Source organism: Pieris rapae, chromosome 22 (genome assembly GCF_905147795.1).
Source record: "Pieris rapae chromosome 22, ilPieRapa1.1, whole genome shotgun sequence".
Lineage (NCBI taxonomy): Eukaryota > Metazoa > Arthropoda > Insecta > Lepidoptera > Pieridae > Pieris > Pieris rapae.
Genome location: NC_059530.1, coordinates 5,461,408 through 5,482,755, shown reverse-complemented (window position 1 = coordinate 5,482,755; position 21,348 = coordinate 5,461,408). Strand labels below are relative to the sequence as shown.

At 32.8% G+C, this 21,348-nt stretch overlaps 1 protein-coding gene across 1 annotated transcript in view; it reads right to left on the bottom strand.

Annotated features, from left to right (window-relative positions):
* LOC110996569 (LIM domain only protein 3) overlaps positions 1 to 21,348 on the bottom strand; it is a 51,365-nt gene that overhangs the window by 11,755 nt on the left and 18,262 nt on the right. The window contains exon 2 of the mRNA XM_022264308.2: positions 5,639 to 5,719. Within this exon, the coding sequence (XP_022120000.1) occupies positions 5,639 to 5,684 (46 nt within the window). The 5' untranslated portion in view covers positions 5,685 to 5,719. The remainder of the gene's footprint in view (positions 1 to 5,638; positions 5,720 to 21,348) is intronic.

The following is a 21,348-nucleotide window of genomic DNA, read 5'->3' as shown; positions in this document are numbered from 1 at the left end:
ACGCCCTTGACTTGCGAACTGGTTGTAAATGTAAATTTACAATTAATTTAATTTGATTTTCTTGACGTTCATAAGTGTACATGTTTACCTATATGAATAAAGATATTTTGATTTGATTTGATTTGAAAAAACATCATTTCATTAATTCACAATCTCAGTTTGTTTTCAATCTGAGATCGTGATAGTCGATCGATCTCCTATCTGCATCCCAATAACTAAACCCTACAAAGACAATCCATTTTTGGCGACATAAAAAAAATTAAGATATTTTTTATAATTGAACTGTCATTTTCATACAAAAGTATCCATAGATACTGATCCGAACTACCATTGATAGTTTGCATCGACTATCCATGGAGGATCGGTGTATGTGGATAGACCTTTGTATGAAAATGACAGTTCAGCTATGCCAATATCCTATCTGATGATTTTACTTTAAAATAATTAAAAAGCTATTTGATAAGTCTGACAATCCACAATCTCGAATTATCAAGAAAGAGCATACCAATTATTTAAACGCCGAGAACGCAATGGCGAACCTACTAGCCGTTTTCCTGCTATTACATAAAATAGCATCTTATACCTTAGTTGTTCTTCTCAATTATGTATTTTTTATATAATATATTCTTTTCTTCCCGATCATCACGTCATCCATATTTGACACACATATAGGTTTGTATGCGCTTAAGAGGGTTCCCAAGTTAGAGATCTATATGTTAGTATAGGTATATATTGAAAACTAATAATTTTTTTAAGATGATTAAAAAGAGCAGCGGAGAGTTTATTGCCAGTTCTTCTCTTCCGTTCTACGCCCTTGATTTGAGGACTGGCGATTAAAATTAGAAGCATTTAATATGTAATAATTTTTTGACGTTCATAAGTGTACATTGTGATACCTGAGATAAATGATTTTGAATTACCATGCTCGTTTTCTTATTTTTAACCCAAAAAAAAGACATTAGACAAGGCTAAATTAAAATTATGAAATTGATATTGCCCTCCAAAGCTCGCTTCTCGGAGAAAGCTTATGAAAGTTTAAATTAATTTTTGAATTAAGTCTAATGATTTTTAAGAAGTTTAACTCAGATTTACAATTTTTGTGCTAATTTAAACTCATCTCTTAGCACGGGTTGCCTGGTACACTATGCTTATCAGGCTTTTTAATCATAGACAGACATATTATTTCTTACAGACAAAACACATACACATAAACACACAAAATACCAATAATCAAAGAGAAAAGATTAAAAAAAAAGATATAATAAGCTTACTGGTGGAGGACAGGAGAGACTGTATGCTCTCAAACATAGCACATGTTAAAATGAGAAATTAAGATGTCGCCTTAACCAGATCCATGCAACTTCCTGACAATCGAGTAGCCCGCGATATCGCAGCGCACAATTCCCGAAGGGACTCTTTCGATGGTCTCCTATGAAAGTGCAAGGGTCAAGCATCCGCGAATACAATATAATGTAAATATATAAAATAAAACAAAACAATAATAATAATTGGAACACGTCTACTCCATAGCAGGTCTAGCGACAACAACAACTCACACACTTACAATGTACCTTTTTCCTTTTTTTTAATTATTAATGTTGGGTATTTTTGAATGTGTGTTTCGTTTGTAATAAATGTTATGTCTGGTCTCTATTAATAAAGGATAAAACGACTCGGCGTAAAGTCTATGGAGTTGCTGAAAATGTCAGTTTTATTGTAAACCCGACCTTATCTATTAAAGGACCAACGATGATTTTAGGTAAAGGATGTCGGAAACGCGAACATAGCTAGCGCAAATGTAATTTAAATAATGTGAACGACGTATAATATCAGTACTAAGAAAACATAATTTCAATCAAATGTTTAGTATGTCGGGACAATCAGGGCCATACATTATTTTCCGAGAGAAAAGCTCCGGGCGCAACTTAAGCCTGACATAAGTGGGCAATAAACTTCAGCCAATTTGGAGATTCGCATCTGGAGGCTCTTATTAAAGCCCGAAAGTTAGTCCTTTTCATCCATCACTCGTAATACGTGTGAGTTATTGTATGAAAAATTGAAGAATAAATTGAGTCGCTGCAGCGGCGAGACATAAATCCCAACTGAGCCCTCAATATTGTTTTAAAGGGGAAGTGGCCATAAATTTTATCAGGGCAAGCCGGAGCCGGGAGCACGGGCTGGCAACTCCGCAATTTTCCGGTTGCATCGCGCTTGCATTGTAGCTATTACGGCTATAGCAGTCAACGAAAATCTGCTGAACTGTGATCTAAGGAATTTTTTTGTTATTATACCCATATTCAAAGAGTATGGTTATTGATATGATTATTTTTGACATTCAGAAGCATGCCCTAAGACGCATCTGAATTGAATAAATGAATTTTGATTTAGATTTTTTGATTAATACCGATTATTTGTTATTTAAACAACATACCAGCTTAAAAATACAAGAAAATATCACACACAACTCAAATCATTTATTTCCTTTAGACCTATAAAAGGGCGGCTTCGAAAGTCAAAATGACAAGTTTAAAATATTAAAAAAATACTCTTTAAAATATTAAAAAACCCAAATGAAACAAAAAATTTCATTTAAGGGTCAACAATAAAAAAATACAACAACTATTAAGCTTGTTGTGAAATATATCAATATTATCCAAAATGTTACTAATTAAATTGTAAGAGAAGCCTGTAAATAGGCTACAAAGTAAAAATAGGACACAAAGTGCCAGATAGGCATCAGATTTAGATATATCTGTTTCATAATCATTTGTTTTTCCTAATTTCCTATCAGCCTTTTGTTCCTGACATGCCATTTCAAATATGTCTTTCCTCCAACTTTGGTTCTGTTTTCTTTGGAGTGAGAGGTGTTCGAGGGCACAGGCACCTACTAAAGATTTAAGCTGCTTGGAAGACAGTACTGGTGACACCAGAACTGGTGCTTTTCTCGCTTAACGAATAAGTATCGCAAAGGTAAAGATTAAAGGTCCAGGGATCAAACTTTATAAATTTGTTCTAGGTAAGTTAAAAAATACGCCGGTGTTAAAATTATCTCTAAACAATTTTGTTTCCAAACTGCAATAAAATGTTTATAATATTAAGTATTATCTAATCAAAACTATCGCCACGTTACATCTTAATGACCTATTGCCCAATATTTGCTTCACGAAAATTTTCTACAATCTCTTGTCCAATCAATAAACTCCATAAACTTAAGAATTTAATGGCAAAAATAATTCGTTATGATTTTCGATTTTCCATCTCGTCGAATAGCTTAATAGCAGTAATAACGCAAAACACGATTTTGATTACGATAAGGTAGCCATAAAGTACACTGAATCGAAGCGGGGGAGATTTTTACGTGAACCATATTTTAAAGGCAATTGTCTTGCAAGTTTTTGAAATGATGAACACTGCTAGCCTTATGTTTAATTTTTAGCGATATCGTGCGCTGTGCTCTGTTGAAAATGTTTCTTTTCCTAGACTAAATTTCACAAAAGATAAAAGATATATATTGGCTTAATATCTACAATACTAGTAAATAAAGTAAGGTAATGTCGAAGTCTTAGGGCCTGTTTCACAATGTATGGATAAAGTGTCAAAAAGCTATGCAACACATAAATTATTCGAAAGATAAAAGTTCCAAATAAGATACTTCGAATTTCATGACGTATAGCACTATCTGACAGTCGTGAAACGCAAAAATACTGTTTATCATATCAATAAGTAACAAATAGCTTATTTGGAACTCATCCGGACATTGTGGCAGTCCCTTACTGTTCTATAATGTTTTAAGTAATTGTAAGTGTAATAAGAATATGTGACAGCAATGGTTTTACTTAGAGCCAAAAATCGACAATTTAAAAATATACCAAAATCTTACGCTTGATTAGCGGACAAACACTACATACACATAGGTATATTATGTGTATTTGAAGAAAACACAAAAAAACCCGTTTGTTTTCGTGTATGTCAGAGGTACGATGACGCAATATTTCCCTAGGAGTTAGCTAGTTATTCAAATTGTAAATGTTTAATTGTCATCTGGAAGCCATAACAGATTTGAAACGCATACTAACATTTTCACACACATTATACATCCCCAAACACATTTCAACCAACAAATTAAAAGTACATTGTCTTTCTCGATTAGTACATAATTATCTTCGTATAGTTTTTTTTAAAGCTCAATCGTCAATTGTCAAAACTTTTGAATTACTAAATAAAAAAAAATGTATAGATTTTATAGTCATTAAATTAAATAATCTGTAAGTAATGTGTGTTTTTTATTTTTATTATTGGGTGAAGGTCTTTTTTTTATTTATTTTTTTATTAATATTCTTTTTATTTACTTATCTTTTCAAAAAACAATTACGCCGTATGACAATCCAGAAAATGTTGCACTCATTATTTATAATTTTTTAATAAGTCAACAACGAAGCCCTTCGTTATTCATATCAAGAAAGTGATTAAGTATCGGGACCACAATAAAATTTCGCTTATTTTTATCAAAACGATCGGACATTTCGCATAAATGTGATATTGCAATATCGTTGGAACCCTTTTTAATATCGCGACGGACATTCTGGGTTTACGACACAACCCTTTTATTCACGACCTGTTTGTTTTATTATAAATTACGTCAGCGAAATTGGAATACTTAAAACTAGCTGCCCCTGACTTACCGTTTTAGTAGCTACCCACTAACATATGGAACATTTTTCTATGCTAGCCCTTAGATACCGTTCGCTTTTCCGGAACATCCTTATATTAAATTTTTACATTCTTATTTACATTTTTCCAAATTTTCTTACCACAAAAACTTTCATACGCAAAACATACGCACCCTCACGTACTCAGGTACCCTCACTTATATACCTATATAATAATAATATCTATTAAGATAAAAAAAAACACATACATTTGTATTTAATTGGCTTCTCGTCGCTTTAGAATAACTTCGTATGGCCAGAGATACCAAACATTACAGGAAACTAAAAAAATGTTTAATGTCGTCAATGTTCGTTAAAATATTATAATGTGCTTTTATCTATAAATAAGTCCTTTTTACCATCTAAACGTATGGACTTCTACCTTATAAGATTATACCAGTTAAATGACATATGAATAAAAAACTTAATTTTTGAAGTGAAACTTCTTTAGAATCGATGTGATTTCAAACTGGATGCAACGGAAAAAGCGACAGTAAAAAGAGAGAGAAATATATATTCATAAGATTTAACGTGGGAGATAATGAGAACTTCTTCATCTTTCATTTAAGTAATCGAATTTGAAACTTACGTTGTTTTAGTTTTTGTCAAATTAAAGATTTATATTAAACCTATAAATTAAAAATTATCATTAAAAAATACTGTTTTTAATGAAAAGTTTAATACATTTAGATAGTGAAAAATGTTTAATTGAAATATGATAAATTATAAAAACTTTGTTTTTGAAGGTTTCACTTCTATTACGTGTGAATTGCACATATATTGTTTTTGACTTAAGAGATTATGACTACAGTCACGTTATATTTCCTATTTCGTTTATTTTGTTAATCAATATAATCTGTGTTGGCTTTGTATATTGTCTTAGTATTTGCTTTTATAATATACTTAAGTGTAGCTGTTCCTTTACTTACTTGGAGTATTATCAGTTTTGTGCATGGCAGGCGGATCACGGATCATCGTACAAATGTCACTCGGACATCACACAGGGAGATCTGAAAACAAACATTTTTTTTTAATAGTGTACGGTATATATAAAAAAAAAACATACTAATGTAAAATACTGTTCGTTTGTTACGCTAAAACTCGAGAATGGCCCGGATTGGCCAATTTTGATTTTAAAATATTTATGGAAGTTCTGGAAAGTTTTAAATGAGAATCGTTATACGAATATGTATAGAATATTAAAAAAAAATCAAATAAAAATAATGTTTTTCTGTCAAATATATTAAATAAAAATTTAATTGGAAATTTATTAATATAAAAACATTTTTTTATTTGTTTATTTATCAACACTTCGTTACATTACATTATAAAAAATGAACATAATTAAATGAAAAGGACAACTGGCGGCCTTATCGCTTTCGGGCGATTTCTTCCAGGCAACCACTACATAAACATTATTTCTGATCATTCAACAGCGTGAAACAAGCTATACCATAGGTATGTTTTTAAAGGTAAGGGAAACGAGCAGGAGGCTCATCTGGTGTTTGTGATACCGCCGCCCTTGGATCCTCTCCATACCATTTCTCGCAAGTGTGTTGCCGGCCTTTCAATTCGTACGATCTTTTTTAACCCCAAGTTTAATTGGTTCAGAAAAACCTCAGCGGTTCTGAGTTGAACCTCACTGGTTCCACATAGTGGTGGTGCGTGACAAATATCAAAAGTTAAATAAAATTTCACAGGTAGACTTAGTGTGAATACTCAAAAGGGAGTCGTATATTGCCAGCGGACAAGAACACACGTCTGAAACCTCATTAGAATAAACGATATCCTCTCCTTACGTCCACTTGGAGACCTTATTACTCCGACAAAATGCCGTCAAACGACATCTGCCTTCTGCAGTTCAAAAGTGAGTTCTATTGCTACACAATAAGGTAGGTGTTCGCATACACTAGTGTTACATGCAGATTCATTGTTCTGTATATCCAAGCTACAGGGTTCAGTTTCATTTGATATGTGGATAACAAGGCCCTTAAAGGTTCGTGCTGTAAATTGAAACTCGAAGGAGGCACTAATAATTCTGAGAGTTGATAGTTCAGTTTAAGGTTAACTTCAATATTCGTTTTATTATATTTGTGTGTTATTTACATTTGAGTGTTTATTTTACTGGTAGCGTGTAAATTGTCTTTGACCAAAGCCGACAATTCGACATCGATATGTGGTCCCCACTATTAATATTTCTATTTACCTAATTACTATTTCTTTACCTTGTATAAGTTAACCATTTGTTTACGTAGTGATAAGTTATGATTAATTAGTTTGTTCCCTTAATGTATCCCTACTACTGGGTAAGAACCCAAACCTTTAAGAATCAAGTCCCGATCCTTTGAAAGACACTTCTATTCCATATTCCCACTTGAACGCTAGTTTTTGTAAACATAATTTTAAATAAAGTTTTTGTAAGTTTTAAAAATAAGTTTTTGTCACTGCCTCATAACAACATCAATATGGATTAATGGCGTCTAAATGCCAGTGGCACAACAGGCTTTTTAGGTTTGGGCTTCAGATTTCTCTATCTGTTTCGTGATCATTTCTTCTAATAGTAGGTGTTCAGTCTTCTTGGCACGCCTCTCTGGTGTCATGACATTCCTCACGATGTTTTCTTTACCGTTAAATATGCAAATATAAAAACCATTGGTGCACAGCTGGGAATCGAATCTAAAGAGATGAGATTCGCACACAAAATACCACTGATGGCCGTTTAAATAGGATTAAATGCTCAAAAATCACGAATTTTCATTTTAAATTCTGTTTACACCATAGTGTTATACTGTATCGTATGAGGTGTCAACTGTTTTCGCAATTATTTATTACTTACACATATTTAATTTTTTAATAAAATCTTTCAATAATAAATGCAAAATTATAATCAATAACAGTATTTGTACCCCTTGAGTGACCTTGCGAAACACCACAACCACAAAGCTGTTAATAAATATGTAATACGTTTCATCAATTCTATGATACAACAAAATTATATTCACAATAAGGATTCGAACTCCTTAACTGCTGATTATAATAACTTTCTATCATACAAGCAAAGATATATTCACGAAGAGAATCTGTACCCCGAACGTAACCTTGCGAAACACCACAACCACAAAGCTGTTAATAAATATGTAATTATTTTATCCAAATCCTTATCACCTGTTACAAAAGCTATCAAATTACCCGCGACATATCGAATCGCGCTCAAACCATAAATATGATATTCGTTATGCATTTCTCATATTCATGAATCCGTTTTATTGGCCTCAATAAAATATGAACATCTCAGAATGGATTTCAGAGAGCGAGAAAAATCTAATATGGATTGCTGTGCGCCCGATTCTGTCCAATAGGTATCGGCAGCTGCGCTGTGGCGACTTTTTTATTACCATCATTACGGACCTATTTCGAGCGAAACGTTTCTTATTAGTGTATTATATTTACCATTCAATATTGTACGATAATACGCACGTGATTGTAATCACAATTACAATTGCGAAATGCACGCACAGTAAATTATTAAATGAAAACGTGTGTGTACTTATGTACACGCGTTAGAAGTTACACTTGTTTGGCGTAATAAGAATAAAATCGTTTTAAAAATTTCATTCTACGTTTGTAGAAAAAAACGACACTAACTATTAACTAACTAGTATTTAAAATATTGAAAGTTTTAATTACTTTTATAACGCATTATACGGTAAATAAATATTAATCAAATATCACAAAAAACTAAAATGTTGCCTATAACTAACTTCAGGGTGTCGGTTTTTTGTGACGTTGTGGTGCACATCGTAAAAATGTACGCTCATAATTTTTCCCTAACGCGCAAAAATAAGTATAACTTAAAACTCGACTGAATATAATTTTTCTGAAAATTTTTTTGGAAATAATTTGGGCCCCATATTCATTCCTTTCTTGCCCCGAGGCCTCCAGACCTCTAAATGTCTTAAGAAGGTGCAGCGCTAGCAATAAATACTATTTTCTTATGTACACTAAACTATGGATGCGTATATTAATATATCTAACAAAAGATACGATCACAATCCCTCCATTCTCTGATCTAGTCTAATCCAATAATGCGAAGTTACGTTAAAAAGTCTTTCGTGTCAAAAATCCAACAGAGTGGGATAAGTGGAATGGATGGCGTCGTCCCAAGCTCGAATAAAATATTCTGTGTCAAATCGTACATCACACTCGCGCGTGTTTCCCGCCGAAAGTGCTTCGCGGAAGTCTTTTATTTATTCGCTTTTGTGTCAGTTACACAGTCCTTTGGCAAAATTTAGCACTTTTTATAGTAGGATTAGGATGAAACGTATTATAAATTTCGTCAGTTATCCATATGTAAGTAATATATAGCGATACCATAACGGAAGTAATGTCATTAGTAGGATAGGGGGCAGGAGGCATATGATGTGAAATGGGGATGCGCTCCTTTATTTTTATTTGTTTTCCTAATTAATAGGTTCTAAAAAATCACATTCTATGTGCATTAGCGACAGCGCTGTAAGTTTACGCTAGCCGAGTGTGGAGCGCAAAATTTTTTAGGGCTGAAAAATACCCTTGCAGCTCATCTATTTTGGTATCCATACTTTGATTGTTTTTTTAGCTTTTGACAGTTTATCGGATCTTCATCTAATAATTTTGGATAAGTACCAAATAAAATCTCCCATCTGCTTGTAGATCCAGTTCACAGTTCTTTTTGTGTTTTGTCTTGTTCTAGTTGAAAAATGCAGGGGATCATCCCCTAGCATAAGATCTAGCGAAGATGCGATTTCAGCGCGCCCTAGGCTGCAACCTTATTAACCTAAGGGTTAATCAGGCCCTGGTGATACCGAAAGACACTCAATGTCGGACGTTTAAGAAATGGTACGCTGTTTTATTAAACTGAAGGGAACTGTTAGACTACTGACGATCTCAATCCTCAAAGCAGGCTTTAGACGCTACAAATGGCCTATTGGCGAGCAACACAAGATTTATTTAGGGTCTCCATGTGGAGTGTCTTTGCTTTGATTTGTCTTTATGTTTATTTTGTTTACCCAAAACCTGCTCACTTTTTTTTAAAATTACATTTGTACTTATGATGATTTGAAACTTGATCATTGCAATTTTTTACTTTAATCAAGTAATTACGTCATATTTTTTTGTTAGAGATTACGTGTAATAAAGATTTATATGTTTTTATATATATGCATTTGTGATTTTATTAAAAAAATGGCAATGTTATTAATGATCGCCACTTATTAAGTAAAAAATATAAAACACAATCAAATAAAATTAGTGTTCTTTTAGAAAATAGGAAAAAATAGTTTAATTCCGTTATTATATCCATTAAAAGCAATTACTCTTGAAATTTGGATCGAACAGCGGCCATTTTGTGGTAACACCTGCAGTACCTAGACCATTACAAATTATCAACGTGATCAATTTAGCAAATGCTCTAAACCATAAATTGAACGCCATTAGCCGAAAACCGTAAGTAAAACGTGTTGTTATTAACCAATGTCTTAGTTTAGCACAATATTGTTTAAAGATTATAGTTTTTAATTCTATGGATAGAATTAAAAATTAAAAACATTTATTCTATAACAAAATCTTAATTTTTAACTCAAATCGATCTTTATCTGTGAAATATTTGACATATATATAGTATAGTTGTTTATGGATCAACAGAATTGCACAGAACAAGACAAAGATTTATTCTAATTCTAAAAAAAGACTATTCAAATTGAAAAAAAAAAACAAATTTAAAGAAACCTAAAATATCAATAACAGAGTTATATTTATTATGTTATGGGGTTCGATAAACTATGATAGCAATTATAAAGCTATTGATATTTTCCACCTCACAAAAATAGATTCGAGAAAGTACTTGAAGAGGCTAGGCGGGAAGATTATTAAATATTAAATATTATTTTTGTTTTAAATACTAAATTTCAGTTTTTATAAGTTTTTTTTATGTGTCTTTGTCAATCAATGTATTCACTTGTTTCTTTTTCATAGATATTGTTTATCTATGTAATCTGTTTTGACTTTTTGGCTTTCTTGAAAATATCAATAAATAAATCAATATTTGGTGTTTATTTTTGCTCTATGTAAGGTCTCCTTTTATTATGGGTTGCCTGACTACCACACCACATACGTCGTACCCTTCTTTAGATTGACTAAGTTTGTAATTTATTGCTTTCAAGTATAAAAAAAATAATTAAAACAAATGCCTTACTAAATTGGACGAAACCTCCAAAACTTCGTTTTCTAAACAATCAGTTTTAAGCCCAAAGTTGTTGATACTATAGAAAAAATATAATTCACCTCCCACCCCTATACAACAATCAAAACACATCACGGAAACATAAAATTACGACAATGTTAAGTAAAACTAATTTGGCGCCCTTCCGACTTCGATCGAATTCATTATTCAACGGTAGCGAGCAATTAAACCTCCACTAATCAATCTCAAACTTCACAACTCTAATCAAGAAAAGTCCATGAAAGGTTTTTGAACAAAATTTAACTTAATTAAAAATGTAAATTAAATTCCTAGACGCTTCCCGCACGTCGGGCCCCGTCTCGTCGGGCTTTGATTGCAGCTAAAAGGTTTGGGATTAGTGCGCGAAAGAGCTTTCAGTGCATTTGTAGAGCTTTTAAGTGGGAAGCTTTCGCTAAGATACTTACATACAATGTAAATTTTATGTACCACTTTGTATTGATTTTAAAGCACTCTCGTGCAAGAGTAGGTCAACGTTTAGTTTACGTGCCATACTAGATCTAACAGACATACTGCGTAATATTTCAAGGATATTAAACGAAATATTAACTGCAGCGCCATCTGCCGAGCAGATATGTATATCTAAACCATCCTTACAAAAAAAATCGTTTAAGACGAGTTCAGTACCATACACACGTACAGTAGAATTATTTACATGTGTAAGCTATCATATCTTTTAAGTTAGATGACACTGCACAAGGTTTGTAAATTTGATTGAAATCGGTTAAGTAATTTAGGAGTCCATATCGGACTAACAACGTGACGAGTTTTTTATAAACTATTTAAGAGAGTTCAAATGCGAGTTATATAGGGCGTATTCAGAGAAATCCTCGGAGCAATGAGGTCGCTCTATGGCATGGTCGGCCTGTGAAGTGCCCAGGAGATTTCAGAGCTGGGAAGGCTGGCTTAGTGGCCAAATGAGTGACTAAGTGGGGAAATTGTCCACAAGTACATATAAAGAGCGTGTTAAGGCGTAAAAAACAAATGAAAAGATGCAAAGATGTTTTCAATCCTTACAATTAGTTTCTAAGATATAAGGCATAATAAACAAATGAAAAGATGTAATGATGTTATTCCAACAATTAGTTTCTAAAAGCACACAAACCCTGGCTTTAGCGAATCACCCCTCGGTACGGCCTTGAACCTTGAAAAATACTTAAAACCTTCCCATAAATCAATCTAGACTCTGGTAAATAGCTTTTGAGATTATCGCAAGCAAACAACTTTTGTTGACAAGACGCGACGGAGTTGGTTTTTATAAAATACTAGTTGCCCTCACGAACTTCGTTTCGCCTTAATGTAATTTATTAAGTCTACCTTATCAATAGCTACAGATGACTTTATTTTATTATTAACATATGGAACGATTTGCTATGCTACCCCAACATTGGCATAGCTTTTCCGGTACAAAAACCTAAATAAATAAATAAAACTAAATTTTACTTTTTTTTATTTTCGCAATTATTCTCCATTTTTCCAATTCAGAAGACGATTATGTTCCTGTGTTATGTACCAACGACTACGTAAATATAACAGAAATGAGATTATGAAACTATACGTAATCAATCGATTTTAATTTTTAATTTTACCAATTATTTCTCTAAGACAAATATATTATTTAAGTATTGGGTATTCGGTCGACAATAGGCCGAATACCGAATAGTAACTGAATGTTCGTTGCAAGTCTAATACTCATACGTATTTGATTGTTCTTGTAATATGGTTGAGGGCATTAATAAAAATAAATCAAATTTATTTGATTTAATTGATTTATTTTTATATTACTTTTATATAATGTAACTCAAAACGTGGTGGTTAAAAATCATTAGAAATTAATTAAATTTTTATTTTCCGAGATATTTGTTAAAAAAAATTCACGAAATTTACGAGGAAGCACACTACTTGGAAGTCTTAATATTATTTACTCTGAAATATATAAGTATATTATTATTTATGTCATTACATAAATAAATTAAACACATTTCTATCGCAAGGTTAACTCATTAAAACGCATTCAATTAACCGTGAGGATAATCTTTCGGATATGACGTAGGTTTAATTATAAATTTTATAATTAATTTATTAAACCAAGGTAATATTTTTAATTAACATACTAAACTCCACCATTCGCAACAATCCGATTAATATGAGTCATTTTCGGCCTGATCTGCAAAGCTATATAAATGAAGACACAAGACAAGACCCTTGGTCCGTGAGTTCTAGCGCTATAAGGCTTTTTAGAGAAATATCAAAAAGGTTAGTCTAGTCGACATCACAGGAGACCGAAGAGCTGGCAGCTACCTCAGACAAAGAAGTTGCCAGTATCTTCGGAACCTTGCCTAAAGGGACTCCTTTTAATAATATATTTTAGTTATTAAATTTTGAGGTTAGTTATTATATTAATAACATTTTTTATGTACACTTATGACGTTATCAAAATAAATCAATGAAGACACATGACAATAATATTCACAGCCATCTAAAATTGGACAACAAAACGCTTACAATATAATAACAGGAAATAAAAAACGGATACGGAAGTGTTATTATACTGCATACAGAACAACTAAATACTGTATAACAGTGATTGTTTTGGCGTCCGCCCAGCTTTGCGTATTCGCTGACACTTGTTTTATCTCATTTAGAACGTTGTATAAGTGTCTTTGGAGTGTTTGAGGTGCAATGGGTAAAACGGCTCATAATTTTAACCATTTTTCAAAATGTTACAATAGCTTTCAATACAATATGTATGTATGTCACATAAAGTATGCCGACGTTGTCACACCCGTTAAAACAAACAAATTATTTTATATAACAGAGGGCACATGGGCAGGGCTCATCTGACATTTACATTTTCAGAAGGCTCATAAGTACCTGTACCTGAGTTTAATAATCGGACGTCAAGACAGAATCCAAAACACCAATGTGTGATACATTATACTCTACGCTTGTCGTTCCACAACTGAGCGTATTTTAACGCAGTTTTTGCCGCACGTGGCGACATGTGGAAGTAGCTGCCCACTGAAGAGAGCTTGCGAGCCTTCTGGCAATGTAAGTGGACCATGGGTGATCTTGCCCGTCTGCCCATATTACATAAAAAAGTACGTGTCGCCTTTTAAAAGTACGCTCCCTTTATATATAGGTAGTTATAAATATGTAAAAATGTTTTGAATGCCTGTAAACATAGGTCTAAACGTTTGATTCACATGGTGTCATTGTGCAAATAAGGAAACTTAGTCCTTTTAATCCCTATTCTCCCTTCCCCTTGGTACATTTTGTCAGAGCATAATATATGTCCCCTGATTGCCACTTCTATTTCAGTGTAAGATAATTTTGTTTTTCGTCTTATATGTTAATTGTCAAAGTATCCAATCAATTTCAATTTCAAAAATTCTTTATTCAATGTTCAATAACAATTAAAAGTACTACATGTCCAGTGTACATTATTAAAGTAATCAATCACTTTCACACGAAGTTACATAGTTTAATATTATTTTAATATTTCCACAGCATTTAATATTCTTAATTCATAAGTTTTTTTTTCTCACTAAGTATACGTAATTATTTAAATAATAAAGTATCTTTGAACGGAATTGATAAAAACATCAATTTATTTTCATAATTATTAAGTTATTAATTAAAAACACCCCTCGTACTGACCCGTCTAACCCTCGCGTTTTGAACTGGGATCATCGCGACGCTCATCCGTGAAATTGATTCTCGAAAGAAAAGACGAAAAGATAAATAAAAAGGAAATAGGAAAACACAAGCCAAGATTTGGCGTGAAATTGTTTTTCAGCGCCCGCCCACCGACTACGGCGCCCGCCCTGAGAATTTCCCAATTACACAGTAAATGTATTAACTTTACGTTCACTTATCTATTACACAAATGAGTTCTATTGTAATTAAGATTCTGCGGATATAATAAACAAAAAGGGGGTGTGTTTGACGAGAATATTTTTTATCACAATAAATACAGGGAAAAAAGGATTTAATAATATCCAGTGTATTGACTGACATTTATACGTCTGTTTAATGGAGTTTTATTATCTGTGACTAAGACGTGCCCTTTGTCATTAAGGCAATGAATTTTCCATAATATTAGTTATAACTACACGATAGTAGTATACTTCATACTTTACTCACAAAACGTCAAGTATTCCATACAAGGAATTGATGTTACAGACAAACCCTTATACTCTCCGCGTCACTTTAAAAAGTTGCCTCCACATACCGCCACTTGCTGGCTTTCAGCTACAGCATATTATTATGCTTACATTCATAAAAGTATGATGATATGATAAATAAAATAAATTAGTACCGATGCAACAATTTGTAGGCCTGGGCCTCTTGATGATCATTTGTCAATCTAATAGGCAAGGAGGTAATCATTCTGTGCCAGACACCCGCTGTCGACTTTTTGCATCTGAGGCAATGGACTAAGCAGCCTGGAATGTAAGGATGCTAGATTGTACTGTTGAGAATAGACGCGGCTTCATACCGAGTTCTTGAAGTATCAAGTCGCTTCTACGAAACTCGGTCCACGAAACCCCAGCACCATATTTCCAGATCGGTTATTTTCTGCCTTTCCACATCTCGCAAGGTCCAAATTTCAGCCGCGTGCAGAAATATGGGGAATACACATGTCTTCGCGAGCCTGGTCTTCTTGGGTTTTGTTACAGGTTCTATAACCTAAGTATTTGTACTAATGACGACGTATATCTCACTCGTATATATATACATATTAATATTAAGCATCTCATGTAAATAAAATATTTTTTTTTGTAATGAGAAATAAAGTTCTTTAAATATTAATATTTTCACTTCGGTACCTTACAAATCCGAAACGTCTATTGTGAATACAATATATGACTATAGAACATTGATTAAATCTCAAAATTAAATAATCAATTTATCGACTGTCTATTGAAGATATGGTCTGCAGATTTAGTTTGATCTTAAAACACTGCGACATCTCATCCACTACGTGATCCATTTGCCAAAGTAAGAAGCAATCTCATTCAATACCAACCTCTTTCCCCACCCTCGGCTATTAGGGCTGCCTACGCAGTTTATTTTGTTGTCGGACGATATTGACAATTGACATTTTGACAGTTAATCTGTCAACTGTTAAAACTTATCTACGGCAATTAAATAAAAAAAACAGTCATATACACGAATATAAAGTATTTACTATACTCTTAACTTATATAGTAAAAATATATAACAAAACCAAATAAAAAAGGTCCCTATATATACCTTTCATACATCAATCGCTGTCTTATAATACTTATTCGTTTGAATTAATATCCTTTAAAAGTAGATATTTAATATACATTTACATATATATGCATATATACAATCATCAATTTTGACAGAAGTTTCAATTCTCCTAAAACAGAATATTTCAAGCTTTAAATCAAACACATTGATTATCAGGATATTTATGAATATTTTTTTTAATAAACAACAATTACTTACCTGGTAGATAGTACTGGTCACCCCAGGGCTTTCCTCGCTCAACGAGTATAATATATCAAGATACAGCGAGGAAATGCTTAAATGTATTAAAGGTACCAGTCACAGGGACTGATAGGTTTAAATTCGTCTTAATGTTCTATTTATTAATTTTCATTTAGTACTAATACTAACAAGGTTAATAATATTGTAAATACTGTATATCTGGAAAATATGTTACAACATCTCGTGACACGAACTATAAACTATACAATCATTTTGACAACCCTAGCCACCCTGCCGTTGCCTGTATCGCTTTCCTCGATTGTATTAGATTCAGCTGCCCTTTTCATCTACATGTCGTTTTGTAAATTGTAACAATCTAGACGATCGTCAATAGCCGACAGGGGATATTATACATTAGGGAAATCGATTTTTAAGTATATTACAAATTTACAAGCTCAGTAGTTTTTGACACTGGTCATTTGCACAGATCATAATAAGTTAATAATCTGATGATTTTTTATAGGACATGGACAACAGATGGACACCTGAACATGCCAGAGGGCTCTTTTCTTGAAGGACCCTAAATCGAATTGGTTCGGAAATACAGTGACTCTATAGATAACTATTTATTTAAGAGTCCTATACTGATAAAATATAATATTTAACTGTGCGACTTCCCACCTCAATGTTCCTGTGTTGTTTGCGCAGCGGTAATTTCTCGTTAGAATTCGAAATATACTATTATACATTTTTATTATTTTTATTAGCAAATAATTACTTAAATCGAAAAAAAGTGGAAAGAAGAAATAGAAGCGGTATCAGAGTATGGAGAAAGAAAGCCGTAGGCAGAGTCAGTTTGAAAAATATATAGCAGGCTTTTACCCGTGAAGGGGTTGCGATCGACGGTACCATAATATATACATAGACATATATAATATTTAAATATGTAGGATAACAAAATCTTTTTTTTTTTCACGATTGGAAATTAAAGGGGCAACAAATAATTACTCGTAAAACCGAAAACTGGACGTATATTGAATTTCTGTTTAATATAATTGTAATATATTTTAGAATAGATAGCTTGTGTCATATACCGTAGATATAGCATTTATGTGGCCTCAATAAATAAAATAAAACAATTTTCATACAAAAAGAGCAATGTGATCTATGAATATGATTATCAATACTATTCGAGAGGCTATCATCCAATAAAGCAGGTACCAAAGGTTTCGAATCTTCGCTATCGAAATTGAATATTTATCCGAGTAGATCCCAGAACAATTTTTATGTGGGGGAGATGTTGGGAGGACCACTCCACGATATTGGCAACCTTTATTGCTTTGAGGTCGCGTGATTTGATGTTATCATTCAATGTAGGACGCATTATTCTATCTTTTTATTAACCATACACGAAGCTCGGAGTATGTATTGCCAAATTATCAGACAATTTAGCTAACATAAACTATGCTATTACGTAAAAAAACATGTCTCGCGTTATGTATATATATTGTTAGCTATATCGTTACTTATGGATAGATAGATTTAGGAATATAAGTTTAATTTTTTAATGTTTTTATCTAGAATAGTTGGTGTGGGATTTTGGAATTCTATCGTATTAGTAATTACTGTTAAGATAGAAAAATGTAGTGAAATAAAATAAATAAATAAATGTTACCTAACATTTGTTAATAATTAAAAGCGTAAACCAAATGTAAGCAATCAACACTTGAAGCGTAACGTCAGGCCGGCAAAGCACCCACTAATAATGGGTGTCTATGGGCTGCGACGACTGTCTTTTTGAGAGACCCGCAGGCTCGTTTGACCCCCTATAAAATATCTCTACCTCTTCGGGGAAAAACCATGAATATAAACCGCGTTATCTTTTACAATTCAATAATTCAATAATTTTTAATTTTATATGACAATTGAGACAGGTGCAAAGGTACGCTAATTATGGACTTGTCAAATTACTATAAAATTAACACTACAGAAATATAACTTAAGAAATCTCCGCGTTATATAAGGAACGGTACGCGTTATAGGGGTTACTGTATATGTCAGCAGTAGTTGGTAGTCGGTCGATATATATATATATATATATATGTTATATACTAATAACAAATCATTGTTAATGTAAATCGTTAAATGTAATTTATACTTTGTTGTTTTATTAACGAGTAATTGAACTACTACAATACGGAATTTATTGCTCAATCTGGCATATTTACAAGTTATGGGTGTGGTTGTGTTTCTGTAATTAACTTAATGATTTGTGTTTAAAGTTCACCAATTGGATATTAAAAATTATTTTAAACGACACATAACCAACTTAATTGCAATTTCTCTGCCAATTTTTACGTAAGAGGCTAAGGCTCTTAATTCTTTTCTTTATGGTAGGGTGACAACCATGTATACATATGTGTATATATGATGTTATTAATTCGCATGTTTTGTTATGATTATTAATTTATACTAATATTTATAAATAATAACTATGATATATTAAGATTATGTATAACATTGCGAGCCTACTAATGTGTGCGCATGGGCCGAATCACCTTACAACAGATAACGCAAAAACTACAAGCAAGAAACATAAATATAGGCAAAATAAAAATAAAATTGAAATTGTAAATATCTCTATTTCTTTTACAATTACTAGTATATTACAAAATGCTAAGTGTTACCGCCGCCCATGGACACTTAATACCAGAGTGCTTGCGTGCCTTTTAAAAATCGGTATGCTCTTTTCTGAAGGACCGTAAGTCGAATTGGTTAGGAACTACTTCAGTGGGCAGCTGGTTCCACATAGTGGTGGTACGCGGCAAAAACTGTCTACAAACGCACAGTTTTGAAAATTTTCATTTCATAACTTACAAAGAAAGTTTTCGAACAAATAGCTTCATCAACGTGCAGTCCCAAAAATGAATATTTATGCGCCGAGATAAAAATTCGATTACTTCGTTGCGAATACCGAATAAAGGTATATGTATGACATACAACACAATTAATTATTTAATAAAACTAGAGGCGATATAGTTTTTTTCTTAGATCGTTCTTTGTTGCGTACGTCATTTTTTGGGTATAAGGTAAGTTTGTCTCATTTTATCGTTCGAACAAATGTAAAATTCGCACATTTTTTTTATAGAATAGGGGCAAACGGGCAGGAGGCTCACCTGATGTTAAGTGATACCGCCACCCATGGACACTCAATCCCAGACGGCTCGCGAGTGCGTTGCCGGCCTTTTAAGAATTGGTACGCTCTTTTCTTGAAGGACCCTAAGTCGAATTGGTTCGGAAATACTTCAGTGGGCAGCTGGTTCCACAAAGTGGTGGTGCGCGGTGAAACGGTGAACGGTGTACGTCGAGGTGATACGGAAAAAGATATAGACAGATAGTCTTATGGTTCACAACCTGGGGTCGAACCCGACGACCTCAAGGTTATGAGTCGTATGCTAAAGCCTAGACCTAACTGCTCTTGGGAAGGGAAGAATATAACTAAATAATTAATGAACCTATTAATAATAAGTATATAAATAAATATTTAAGTGTATTTTTCATATAATCACATTGTGACAGAAAGAGACAAAATTCAGTTAAGAGTGAAATCAGACTTATATTATTAAACGTTAACTGGATAAAATATTGACTTAATGAACGACTGTGAGTGGTATTTTAATAAGATGAAACGAGGATTTATTACTTTAATTGGTTTCCTGTGTACTTAATCCGATGAAGTTTTTTTGTCAAATCCGGTTTTCATAATACTGATTGATGTGACATGTCGCAATTTAGGTTCATTAATATTTTTACTTATGGTTCTTATTAGCAGTTATATGGAAAGAATTTTAATAGCTTGATTAGTGCTAGGCAATTAGATGAAATTTATAGACAGTAATTTGTTGTTTTCGGAGTGGTCAGCGTGGAGGGCGCATAAATTGCCAGCGCTCGGTTGACACCTGTGATTGCATTTACAATGCTAATTCACGGCACAATATCACGTCATCAGTCGACGCCGACATCGCGCCACACTCGTTTTCACACTGGCAATACTCGTTAAGTCTATGGCCGCAACGAAAAAATTCAAAGATAATTCGATATTTGAAAATAAAAATTTAAATTTGGAATGATATCTAAAATGTTAACTTTAAAGACAAGAACAAAATTAAATTTGAATTTCGAATGTGCAACGAAAGACCAAACATTAAGTCTGAATTTTAATATCGAATGATTGCTACATTTCATCATTCATAGATAGCCGATAGAGAAGAAAATATTCACGAACACAATCTCCTTTAACGGTTTCGTTATTAATATTATAACCAAAGTAAATTTTGTTATCTATGATATTTTTGTATATATTATGTATTTATTCCGACGATAGCGCCGATGAACACTCAATGCCAGAGGGTTCGCGATTACGTTGCGGTCTATTAGGAATTGGTACGCTTTTTTCTTAAAAGACCCGAATTCGAATTGGTTCGAAAATACTTCTTCTTCTACTTGGGCAGCTGATTCCATATAGTGGTGCGCGGCAAAACTGCCAGTAGTTAACATATAATTTATGTTAGTTTTAGGATTACGAAATAAATAAAGTGTTCGCTGAATCTAGCTTGCGTTGCTTAAGAGCGGGTTAGCTACTTTACAGACTATATTAATTACAATCTATAGGCTGAATATTTTTAAAATCAACAAAATATTATTTGTAAGAAATCGGATTAAAATGCCCATAAACAAAGATAATCCAATCCGTTAATTGAAAATTACTTTCTTCAATTACCGAACGAAAAAATAATTCATCAGAATCACTTAGCACAATGGACTGGTTGTTCAATTAAAAAGCTTTGTTGAATGTCGACTCCACAAACGGAATCGGCTCTGACTCAATATATAAGGTACAAA